The sequence below is a fragment of the Pterocles gutturalis genome, unplaced genomic scaffold (genome assembly GCF_000699245.1).
Source record: "Pterocles gutturalis isolate BGI_N339 unplaced genomic scaffold, ASM69924v1 scaffold11113, whole genome shotgun sequence".
Taxonomy (NCBI): domain Eukaryota; kingdom Metazoa; phylum Chordata; class Aves; order Pterocliformes; family Pteroclidae; genus Pterocles; species Pterocles gutturalis.
The window spans coordinates 110829-123978 of NW_010118160.1; the positions used below are offsets into that span (position 1 = coordinate 110829).

Sequence of the window (13150 nt, forward strand, 5' to 3'; positions counted from 1 at the left end):
CTATTCCTCACTGAAAACGTGGCCCACATTTGCCTGAAACAAATTCATGTTGTGTTCGATAGGTACGATTTGATGATGATTGATTTCAGGATCAGTTGTGAAAAGCCACATCTCTTCTGGTTAGTTTTGTGGCCAGGATTTCACTTCTTTTAACACTTAACATGGATAATCTTTTCTTTGGCAGTGGTGCAACTATGTTGAGCAGTACTTCGCCATCATTTGGTCAGCTTATGAGCTTGTCTTTTTAAATTTGTTGAAATTTCTCCAGGCAGAGAAACCTGCCATTCTGCAATAGCTACCTTTGAGTAGAGGAGCACAGATAACATCATGGTGAAACATTATTTACACCAGCAAGGAAGAGAGAGCTATTTGATGAGACTGCTGAAGGATAGGTAAAATCTTAAAAGCTAACACTGGAGCAGAGAACACCACTAAACAAAATTAAAAATTGTCTATTTGCTTTTTAAACTGATTCAAAAGCGAGGAAAAGCAAACCCATCTAAGTAAATTACTTTCAGTCTAGTAAACGTTGCAATGTACTGCTGTGTATAGGAAGAGAAAGATGGGAGTTTATGAGCTGCAATTGCTTAAAACTCTTAATGCAAGAGGAAAGCGTAAAGAATTGCATCAGGCAATGAACTGTTCCTAAGGCAGTAGTTCTTGAAAGATTCGCTTCTCAACAAGATGAGGCATATGAGTTCCTAAATTAGACCAATAATAACATGCACACAAAGAAGGAAAAGTATTTTCTCTTCCTTCTCCTCCCTTCCTTTCTGCCTTCTTGTCCAAAAAACCTGGAAAGAAACTGGAAGAACCCTAAGAGTCACAGAGATGCTCCCAAGCAAAATGCTCCTCTCTGCTGGAGTGACCAAAGGCCATCTGTAGTGGACAAAGTGGGTTTTACCCTTTAAAGTATATTTATCCTGTTGAGATCAGCACAAATACAAGGGATGGAGCTGGCTTCCCATGACTGGTACCCAAACTATAACATTTTAACTCAGGGCCACCTGCAAAAATTTTTGCTTGGATTCTAAAAGCCAGGACTCGCTTGATCTCCATCCCTTTATCTCTGCATTTCTGTCAATGCTTCAGTGCTCAAGAATGGACTAGATGTGATAGCAGTTAGAAAAAAACCAACCAAACAAACATCGTTTATTGTCTGAGTAAGCAGATTTAAGATGGTATTACTGAAAGGTAAGTATACATGGACCCCTACTGTTCCATTTTTACATTTGCTCTTACGAGTTATATTGTACTTCAACTATGTTTACACAAATATTTTTATTTTCCCCACATTAACTGCCCCTTAATTCTTAACTTGATTTAAAACCTAATTTGCCATAAAGGTACCTGAAATAGAACAGACTAAGAAAATACTGGAGAATGGCTGTTTACAAAGAAACGAAGTTGTAGTATGCACTGACTGATCAGGTAGAACCATAGTTCAAAAACAGGACTGTCTTACGAAGCATTTCTTCAAACATCCATTTTGGATTATTGCTGAAAGGTACTAATTGGTCTATTCTAGACTAATTTACAACCATTCATCAAAGAGTGAAAAATGCATGCTTTAGAAACGTGGTACATCTCATGCCTCTGGACTAAAAAGAGTATGAAGATGGAAGCAAACGATGAGTTTTTTTAATGTAGATTAGTAGTGCTCAGAGTTTTTTTTCTTTTGTACTAACAGACTCTTCAAATTTTTTCTCACTTCTTTCAGGTGATTTTTTATCTTCAGGTTTAGTCCATGGAGGGCTGTGCAACTTCTGTTGAAGGTGAAAATAGCATCAGTGTAACACATTGCATACACAATATGCACATACATAAACAAAGTATGTTAAAAATCCACAGCAACAGTGCATATGGAGCTGTATTTTGGTTAAATTGATGTATCAGCCTTAAACTACTATAACAGAATACGATATTTTTCAACTATGTTTAGAAAAGGATTCTGATCTCTACTAAAACCCTATATTTAACAATCTTTGACAGTGCAAAACCACACCAGTCTTATTCTGCTTTATAATCATGGTGATTTTTTCTTTTTCTCTCGGTCTATCAAAAGAAGAGCTCAGGTGTACAATGTGCTCAAGACTTTTCCATTGGTGACATGGCTGAATACAGCTTCACACAGTGGCAGATATAGAATTATTTCAGAAATCTCTCCCTTCTCCTGTTCCTAGTGCTACGGACATCACATTATTAAATTAAGTCATTTGACTACTAGGAGAGGTCAGTTCTTCAAGTATTAAATAGTTTTGCAAATTGTTACCAGCTGGGAGCCATTTGGGTGATTGCAATCACGAGTGGTGAAAGTCTGAACTGAGTAAGCTGTTCTGTCTCAGAAACATTAGCATGGAATGTGTAAATACACTCCAAGTAATTGCATGCTTTACAACACCTTTTAATACAAACATGAGAATTCCTCAGAAACCAAATACCTGAAAGCTTGTCTCTGTTTCTGCTGTCTTCAAATGAGACGTTGAATTATTGCGATTCCCCAAACATGTCTTGCCAACCTGTCAATACAGTGTCAGAGATAACGATTTCGTATTTTTTCCTAAAACACTTATGGCTTTCCTAAAACAAATCATAGCAGGTTTTTTGTTTTTTTTTTTTAACCTAGTTGATGAAATGGAATAAAAAGTTTTCACAGCTTCCTGTACTCCCATCATCCCTAGAATAGTCTGTGTGGCTGCAAGTGTAACAAGTTAACCCTTACCTGGCTTTTTTCCCTCATGTTTAAATCTCACCACAAATAGTGACATTTATTCCTACAGCGGTCCCATCAGCTAACTGATTAGAATTGTCTGGTATGGGTGAGGAAATAGTAGCAAACCGCTGAAAACTAACATTACAGTTAGGACTTCCCTGTTACTGTTCTCTTGCCTGCACTGCCTGATAAATCTCTTGGGTGTAATAACCACTGAGTGGGGATACGCACAATAATTCCCCGAAGAGGGAAGTCAAAGGACTCTCAAGGTACGGAAAAGCTTGTTAGAGTCATCGCTATCATTTTATTCCAGCACTGATGTCATTTTCTTTGCCAACGTACTTTGTAATATGAGGGAAAACAGAACTGAACAACATAAATTAATAGCACAGTAGATTTTTGAAACAAAGAGATCTCATGTTACAAGTCCTAAGTAGAGATTTACCCAGCATGGAAATTTCTGCTGTAATTAAATTAAAGTCTCTTCAGGAGTGGGATTAGTGATGCCATAGGAGAAGAAATTAAGAAGTGAAATACATAATAATCTTTGGTCATTACTTTAAAATGTGTTCACATTGTAATTTTTCTAATTTTTCTGTTATTAAAACTGATAAATTTAAAGAGTGAAAATAAATGAGTTTAAGTTTGAAGTCATCAAGACTCTTTCCAACAGTAACTTTCTTTGAAATTTTAACATAACTCTTCCTCTGAATTGTTTCCTTTTTATCACAAGCCCTTGAAGAGTTCTGAAGCTAAATCAAGCCTAGATAGAATATTTTTTACACATCAGACATAATACAATGTATTAATATAAAAAGGTGAAAAAATCACTAGTACATGGACATGAGCTTTGCTCACAGGAGTACGAATGTCAAGGTGCCTTCAACAAGGAACTCCCAATAACATGCACTACAAGGTTTGCTGGCATTTCTGCAACTTTTTTCCTTTTTTTATATAATGGTTGATAACATTGGTCTAGGACAGAATAAATTATGTGTCTAGGAGAACAAATGAATCAGGAACAAAAAAAAAAATCTCTCAATGATATGTTTTGAGGTATTTTTTTGGGACAGACTTTCTTAAGAAACTGGAAAGTAAATCTGAATTGATCCTGTAGCAGCTTAAATCACGACACGATAAAAATTACCTTGCTCAGCAGAGAACACTGAAAATAAACACCCTAATGTGCAAATTAAATGCCAATAAATTTTATAAATATCCTTTCATTAGAAATGACATTAGATTGGAGTTAATTAACAAGTAAGAGACTGACAAGGGAGAAGAAAATTCATTAGGTTTTTGCACTTGAGAAATTCTGACAGTCCCTCGACCGTAACAAAGTTGATCTGTGAATAGGTGTGAATACAAAAATGAAACATGTTATTAAGAAAACTACTTGGAGAGTAGATGGCTGCCTCTTCCTCAAACCTTCTAGAGAGATGGTGGGACTGCCAAGGATTTTATAGTACTCCAGGGGACTTTTAGTCATGTTTAAGCTACTCAAGTGACCGCTGAGATGGTGCAGTTGAAGTGACTGATGGTAGGGATTCTTCTTCAAATTTTTGCACAATAGCTAATAAAAGTTGAATTAATATTATATTATAGGGAATAACCAGGGCAGTACTGATCTCCTTGTCCTTTTACGAAAAAATCAAATAACCACAGGTGGTTTATGTTCTAGATAAAGACTAAAGAGCGAGATGACAAAGAGCAGAAATTTGAAATAAAATTTTAATACTTTAAAAAGCTTAAAAGTGTGGTCCTGGCAGAACTTGTATTTAATATTTTTACTTGTGAGCTAAATTTAAAATACGTTTTCAGCTTAGACATATTTAGCAAAATTTGAGGTTTTCAGAGACTTCTAGGTGAGCAGCCTGAGGACGAAAGAAGTTACAGGTCAAAAAAAAAAAAAGAACAGCATTTCTGGTTGTGTAATGAAGAGGACAGAAATAACACTAATGAAATATAAGATCATTTACAAATCCATAATTTACTCTAACTGTATCTACTGAAAAATTTCAGGTGACTCACTTCACCAAGACAATACATACGATACGGGAATCCAGAAATATTGAGCTTAGTAAAAATATAGGTCAACCATTTAAGACATATACAAAAAAAAAGAAAAAAAAAGGGTTGCCCTAGAGAAAATAAAAGCTAATGATAAAAACAATGCTTTGTAAGTGACTAGTGTTTCATATTATTTTCATAGACCAGGTAACAAAGACCATCCTGGTAGGAAACCAGAAGTGAAGATCTATGTCTGCACTATTTCTTATTTTTTCACTCACAGGTGTTTTCCTTTTCAGTAACACACCATATGGATCGCTGCTGCAGAGAGACAGTAGAACAGGACCTTTTCTAAAACCCTTATGTCTTTAAGGTGTTAAAGCATAAGCATTCATAATCAACTCCTCGTCACAGTGAACCCTTGTATATCATTAATAAATTACAGATGGAACAGCAGCAATGACTTGCAATATGCAATCAGTCAAGAGCCATTCAAGAGCCAGAATTGTCACCAGTCACCGTGCGTGAGCTGTGTATGTCCACTGGCTCTCAGCTTCACGTCAGCTCAGCTCCTAAGCTGAGACAGATGGGTGTAACAGCATCGCCTGCTATAGATGTAAACTGGGTTTAACACAACCTAAACTGAATCCCCTACATACATATCCTTATCCATATACACAAACACAGGCATATATACACACCTGTGTGTATACTTATGTGCTTACATATACACACACACGTGCATATATATATATATGCACATAGAAAAAAAATACATATACAAACACATAAATACATATACACATCCACATCCTTTCCCTCAGCTAAAGAGCACCTCATACAAACTGGGAAACATAAAACCAATGCACTACAATACCTTTCACAGCCATGAGTGACACACAGACAAAAAAAGCCAAATATTAAACTTTTTCTTCCCTAGTTCCCTCCATGAGAAGTAGTGGAAAGATTTTTTTTCTTGTTTGCTCATCTGTGTAAGTCTCTCTGTTAGCTTCACTCCTGCAAGAGGCACACTAATTACAAAAATACAGAATGAGAGGTTGACATGGTGGAAAACAGCAAAAAGCAAAAATAATTGCTTTTGGAAAACAAAGGGGTTGAAAAGTTGTCAGTGTGGTTTTTCTGTTTTATCAAGATGAGATTTTAGAAACGACTGTTGGAAGAGATACTGGGATTTTGCCAAGCTTTGCATCGAGATATCAGCATATCAGGGATGCCAGGGGGAACTCGGAGCTGTGCTTCTCCCACAAGAGCAGCTGCCATGGTTGGAGATGTGAGGGTGAGGAAGGGACCAAGACTGGGAAGATGCTGGCTCTGAAAGCCTCCATGCAGGACACATTTTCAGCTCACACACAAACCCTCTAATGTCATGGAACAGAGCAGAGCCCATCCCTACCCATCGTAACCCACCATCTTCATTCCTCGATCCACCAAGGAGGAGGAAGCCCAGCACAAACCAAAATCCCCCTCAGTGTGTGCTTCTACAGAGATACAGACCCCTGGGCAAAAAATATCATTCCCCATTCCTCCCAAAGAAGATAAATTGTTCTTCTTCCAAAGAAAGAGCTTGCAGTTTTTTGGTTGTGGGGTGTTTTGTTTTGTTTTTAAAGATTATTACTATAAAAGCTAAAAAAATGCTAAGACTATAACAAAAGAATAAAAACATCCGAGAAGAAACAACATGCAGACAGTAAAAAAAAAAAGAAAAGCACTAAGTCCCAGAAAAAAGGCCTCAAGTCTGCCTTGTTATTTTAATGCAACTCCATCAACTCCTATTGTACCATCATAACAAAGCAGGTTGCAATTTAAAATCTTGTCAGCGATACTTCAAGGATGCTCTGGGTTTCACGCCAAGGGTACCAGGGTGTTTCACAATATGGACTGTTTCTGCAGTTGTGCAGAAAGCTGTATGGAGAGCAGTGGGAACACCACCCATGTGGTGGATGGAAGCTTTGTCTGCACACAATCTCTGTCGGTCACAGGTGAGTTTTACATCTGTGCTGGCTTTGTGGGAGGGCAGGGAACAGGCACTCCTGTCACCATCCGAAGACTCTGAACAAGTCCCAGGCAAGTATCACATTAATAGGTTCATCAAAGATGAAGAGGGATTCTGCTACAGATATTTTCTGCAGTTCCTAGAGACTTCTCAATCAACTATATTTCATCCTACCTTCACTAGCATGTGCACACCCAAGCAACCCCCTTTGTCTAGATTCAGGAAGCAAGCCTTCAGTATGTATCATCACAGCCAGTATTTATCTAAGTACATGGTTACTAAACAAATGATGACTAGTCCTTAAAGTAGTTTTATGGCTCAGAGCAATGAAACAAGACAGAAAGATGGATTTCTCTGAAGCTTAGAGTCCTGCCTTATCTCTTTTTTCCCCTTCCCTAATATTTCCTTAATTTAATAAAAATTAATCTGTTGTATCTAACCATTAATAACAGATTCTGGAATTTCACCTATGAATGAATTAATTTTACAGAATAATCTCTGTATTTTATCTCTGGAAGCATTCTTTACCTTGCCATTAAGCTGCTCTCACTGATATTTCCAGTATGTCTGCCATGTATTTGGTAATTATGGGCATATTTGTAAGACAAACATTATATTCATTACATTACATACGCTGTATTTTTAGCATAAAACATCAAGAGTGTTTGAATGTTTAACGTTTGAACACTCAACTTTAAAAGCTCTAACACACAGCAGTCAGAATTCCAAGCAGTGAAAGCTAAACCTTTCTCAGTGAAAAGGCTTCAGAAAAAATAAGTTCTGGAAACGCTTATTCAAGCATGTTTGATAGTTGGCCATGCCATTCCACTGCTTCCACTGTTATTCACTCTTTTAAAATTGCATAGTTTCTTCTTAACATCTCCTTAAAATTTATTTGTCCAAGATTTACTTTTTTTTTTTTTTTTGACTAAACACAAGATAAGTCTTATTATGATCTTCTTTTGCATGGTAGAGAAGTAGTTAGACCAAATTCAGTGATGTTGAACACTTGTTACTTGCTCTACATAAACTTTAAAAAACACATTAATAATTTGTGTTTGTAAAGTAAAATTTTCATATAAAAAGTGCATTTTGCCTTAAGCAACACATTTTGGATATACAAGAGGAAAAAATATCTGGAACGATGAGAAATTTAACAAGATAGGAAAACTGAGGTGGGGCATGTGTCTTGAAATACTGTGCTGCCTCTATCAGTTTAGTGTGCAGTTTGATTAACAAACTATCTTTGTGTGAAACTCTGGATATAAAATACGCAGCTTGATCAGTAAAGTATGTAAAATTTCAGAAGTTACAGTATTCAGTTCACCTAGTGAATTATACAGCAGAGCTGGAGAGGTTCACAGCTGGATGTATGAATTATAAAGGTGGATCAGCCAAGTGTGCATCTTCATTTAAAAAGAATTTTCAAAAAGCCAGTTAAAATTCAGCACGTCCCTTGGCTATTAAACTATGCAATTTGATCTGCAAGCCGCTAAACAATGAAACTAGAAGGGTATTCCACTGCATCAACACAGCGAATAAGAACTGGCTTTATGGTCAAATAATCATCCAATGTACCACAAGTGGACAGGAAATCAAGAAGTTTAAAAAAGTGAGATTATATACAGCTTTTACAGTTAGAAAATAATCCTGCTGCTGTTAAATGGTATCACTGACACACAGGTTTAGCAGACCAAACATCACAGTTTCAGCAATCCCAGCCCCATCCCTGGAGGGGTTCAAGGCCAGGCTGGATGGGGCTTTGGGCAACCTGGGCTAGTGGGAGGTGTCCCTGCCCATGGCAGGGGGGTTGGAGCTCAATGATCTTTAAGGTCCCTTCCAACCCAGACCATTCTGTGATTCTACAATTCTCTCGCATCACCACAGAACTCCTTTTGGCTTTGGCGGACGCTAAAGCAGAAACACAGGATGTTTGCAGAGTATGATGGAGGAGAAAAGACTGAGCTAGTTCTGAAGGAACTAAACCAGGTACAGGAGAAAAGGATGGCATGATTAGGTCAAGTGACAAACTAGATATCTCAGTGAAATGGGTACTACGTTGTATCACTCCTTCTATCAGAAGTCAGCATCCTCAGCTCCACAAAGCACCAGGGCCGCTACTGGCAAAAGGAGCATGATGGTTTGTTCACTTAGAAAGGCACAGTTTAGCTTAAACCCGCATAATTCATGTAGCAGAAAAATGAGTTTAACACCACTGAACTTTGATTACACTTGGATGAGATATCTCTTTGGAACTAGATTCAGACAAATTTGCATTTCCCGATCTTTCTGTATGTCTTGTATTATTGGTTCAAATGACCTGAAACCTTCAACAGACAAACTTGGTTAAAATTAGCTAAAACTTTCAAACTGAAATTAATTAAAGCTAAAAAGAACTTAAAAAACTGTATTTAAAATTTGAAAAGGCTGTATTTCTCCATTAGCCAAAAACATCAAATTCTATCAAACTTTACAATGAATTTGATGTCTGAATTGTTATTAAACCGTTCCCTGTCAATAATCATGTGTGCCTGTTGGTCCACTGCATATGCCGCAGACCTCTCATATTTTAAGAGGGTTAAGTTCTACTTGTTCATATAACAAATTGCTGCTACTTGTACCCCAGAATGACTGAAATTTTCTGGATCATGAGATTTAACTCTTTACTACATGAAGCAACTGAATGGATATTTTGATTTTTTTTAATATTTCTTCTCCCATCTGTGATAACACAAATTTTCCAGTTTCTGAAGTGATCTGTTACCAAACTCAGACTTTGGAAATGACAATTCTTTGCTGCCATATAACAAACAGCTTTGATGCAACTGGTAGTCTGCATGTAGTTATACCCACTGCTGAATATGTTTTGATGCTTTATTCTCTTTTTTTTTTCTCCTGTCCCAATAATTCCCCATACTTCCATGAAACATTTCCTTAATAGTTTGTTTTTACATTTACCATGTATGTATACGCAGAATAGATGATGTCATATTAAAATGTCATTCTGGAGTAGAAATAACATCATTAACCAAGTTAAGTCCACAGTTTGTTCAAGGACATGTTTTATCAGATCTGCTCATGAATTTGTAATAGATCTGTGTCTCAATCTCCTTTGACCCTCATTGTTTAGAAGAAAGATACGGAGCAAGATGTATGTGAAGTGTGCATATACATTTTCATAGGACATGTCTGCAGCTCTTCATACCCCTCTCCTATTTCAGAGCAGACGGTTAAACAAAGATGATGTATCTCCTTACGATCTTCATAGCCCTCATTTAGGGAACAGAATTACCAAATTCACTTTAAGAATTTTATCAGGTTGAAATTTTGTTACAATGATGATTTCGTTTTTCTCTCTTTAGTCCCTTGGAAAAGGCATGGGAGAGCACCATGATCAAAGCTCTGCAATTGAAACTGATAGAGAAAAATGAAGCAAAAGGCTGTGGTTGCTTAGAAACATGTACAAGTTTTGCTCCAATACTCAGTGTCCTTTGTCACTGAATGATTAATGAACATGCAGTGTTTGTTTACTGCAGGAAATTAAGGCAGTAAATAAAAGCACTATCACTTTTATTTATCAGCGAAGATTCTACAAGGACAAAGAGCAAGAAGTACAAGATGAGAAAGGAGAACAAAGAATCACTTTATACATTATTTTTAGTAGTACCAAATAGGTGGTTTTAAATGATGTGTTGCATGCATAAAGAATTATTTGATATGAAAAAGGGACAAAGTATGTTATGGTGTAAAAGCCAAAAAAAAAGCTCCCAAAAGCTTTTGGGTAGAGGGAAAAGGGAAATGATCCAGGGGAAAGAGCTCTGCAGAATGCTGGTTCTGCACAGAGACCTTCAGTTGCCAGGCACAGGGACAACGTCTCTGGACAAGACAAAAAAAAAAAAAAAAGAGTACTAACAAGATTAATATAAATAATGGAAACTTTTAAAAGAATACTAAAGTTAAGATTTTTTCGGTCTTTGACAAATTTCAGATGTTTTGAAATAATCAAGATGTTGTATTACAGGGTATCCTACCTACTTCTGGCTACTACAGGTCCTGTGTCAAACTTCATTACGGCAAAGGTGTCAGCAATATCTCATTTCAAAATCAGCTAATATGACCTGGCCTGCCTGTATCCCATTTGGAAACAAATCTTCATTTGTATTCATTCCAACGTAAACTACATTAATTATTATGAACATGCATAAAACCATAAGGAAGAAATTGCGGTAGCATAACAAATTTGAGAGAGAGGGATGCTTAGCCACAGAGATTAAAAAACATCAGCTGAGACCCGCAACTGGGTATTTCCCCTTATTTTTTACCTTAACAACTGAAGCATTTTATGTTCTTTTCTAGTCAGTCTTCACTACAGTAATTCTTCCAAAATATAAATCACTTTTTTTTTTTTTTTTAATCAATCAGGGACACAATCAGAGGATTTGCAAAGTTCTGAGAAAGTGTTGCTGAAATATTAAGTTTCTAAGCAACAGAGTTTTCAGCATATTCACTAAGGTCCTGGTCTTTTATCTTGGCCTCAACCTTCATTTATTTCTTAAATAAATGGCTTGTGAGAACCTGGCATATGTTCTCAACCATCCAGCTTACATTTCCTTCATTAGGAGTCCAGCAGCTGTAAAAACTTCAGATAAAGAAACATACACACACAACACCAAGTAACGAAAAAAAAAATACAAGAAAAACTCTAATCTGTTCCCAAGTCTGGAATTTTCTCCAAGTGGTAGGGTTCACAGGTACAAATCACAGCTTTGTTCTACTGAGGCAATATGAAACTTTAGGAAAATAACTTGCTTCGAGTTCTTTCAGGATTTAAGGTGGCATCTCTAAAGTCGTCCTATAAGGGTTAAGTGTGAAAAGAGACATTTTTAGTTCATTTCTCAAAATTTGAATACTTCCTTGTCTCTAAAAATATATGTATGTGTTAACATAAGATATAAAAAAATACTAATAAAAGGTGGAAAGAAGTTGCTAGCCCCATGTCATCATCTGCACTGCTGTTACGTCCCATGCAGTCAGTGTTCAGATGGACAGTGCGTGTAAGAGAAAGAAATAAAGTTTCATGTTAATAACAAGGAAAATTACTTATCACTGTGAGCAACCCACAGGACAAAAAGCGGTCAAGGTGGGTCCTTAGACTTGTAAAATAGTTGGGACAGTTGTGAAAAATGTTAGTCTTTTAGTTCTTTGAAAATTTTACTGCCTTTCTTAAATCAATCTTTGGATTTAAGAGAAAACTTTTCCATTTTCAGAACTGAATTTAAATCAGGAGATTCTGACAGAGTGGGATGTTTTATTTTCCTCTGATAGGTTCCAAATGAGCCGTTGAAAATTCAAGTGTGCAAGTGCGGATGGATTTCTCATAAAACTTCACAGCTCCGTGTGGGGTGGCAGCACAGGGATGGAGAAAACACTCTGAGAAGATATTTATTTAATGTCCTTCTGGCAAGAAAATCCAGTACTTTGAGTGCAGCCCACAATTTGAAAATAAGTATTTCTCTAAAATATGTATAATGTGTACTACCTGAGCTATATTTGTAGATCCACTCTTATCCTTTTAGGACAGGGCTGCTGGAGTCTGTCCTGCTGCTGCACCATGCAGGTTGCTGCGTTTCAGAAGAGCTCCTGGCTCTGTATTGCTTCGCAGCTGTCTGCACAAAGAACTAACTCCTGAAATTCTCTTTGAATCACACCAATCAATTTTTTTTTAATATTACCAAAAAAAAAAAAAAAACCCTGAACAATTTTTATTTCCAATTGAACATGGAAATAAATAAAAAAGATATACCTTAAAAGTCCCACTTACTGTAAAGAGAACACGTCTTCCTGTAACTGTAAGTTTTTAATTACACCAGAGATTCTGTTTCCAGTTGGGATAAACACTACTTATGGCTGCCTTGCTTGGAGGTGTGCTTGTCATAACATTCTTTCCTGTGACTTGGCTCTCAAAGCCATTCCTTCAACAGACACTGCAAGTGCAGCACTATGAAATTTCAGACACACCTTTTTGGGTGTTAGTGTGAATCCTAGATGGATTTTTTTTAATACAAACACAACTGTGAATATTCTGTAATATACCCCATTTTCTCAGTTGGAAAATGAGTTTCTAGCAACATGTTTAAAAGCAAGATAAGACTGATAAAAATTTCTCCTTGTCTCTGCACCTCTCTAGAGAGGAATTCACTTATAACTGATAATAAAACCAGTAACATGTTTATAATACATGGATAACGTATACAGCTTTTTACAATTTGGTGGATACTGAATTATCTAAGATTTGTTTTCCAAACTTTTCTCCACATTGCTTCCCCTTGCTATTATCATTACCAGCAAGCTCCCCAGTTACCTCCCGAAGGGTTTGTTATATTTGGAGGTAGGTAACGTGTTCAGTCCCTCAC

The 13150-nt window shown here is 36.7% G+C and overlaps 1 protein-coding gene across 1 annotated transcript in view; it reads right to left on the reverse strand.

Annotated features, from left to right (window-relative positions):
• Positions 1 to 1661: 1661 nt before the first annotated feature.
• The window catches only part of LUZP2 (leucine zipper protein 2), a gene marked incomplete at its 5' end in the record, with an annotated part of 32125 nt that continues 20636 nt past the window's right edge, over positions 1662 to 13150 (reverse strand). Inside the window, 2 exons of the mRNA XM_010076093.1 lie at positions 1662 to 1766; positions 2442 to 2519. Of these exons, the coding sequence (XP_010074395.1) occupies positions 1662 to 1766; positions 2442 to 2519 (183 nt within the window). The remainder of the gene's footprint in view (positions 1767 to 2441; positions 2520 to 13150) is intronic.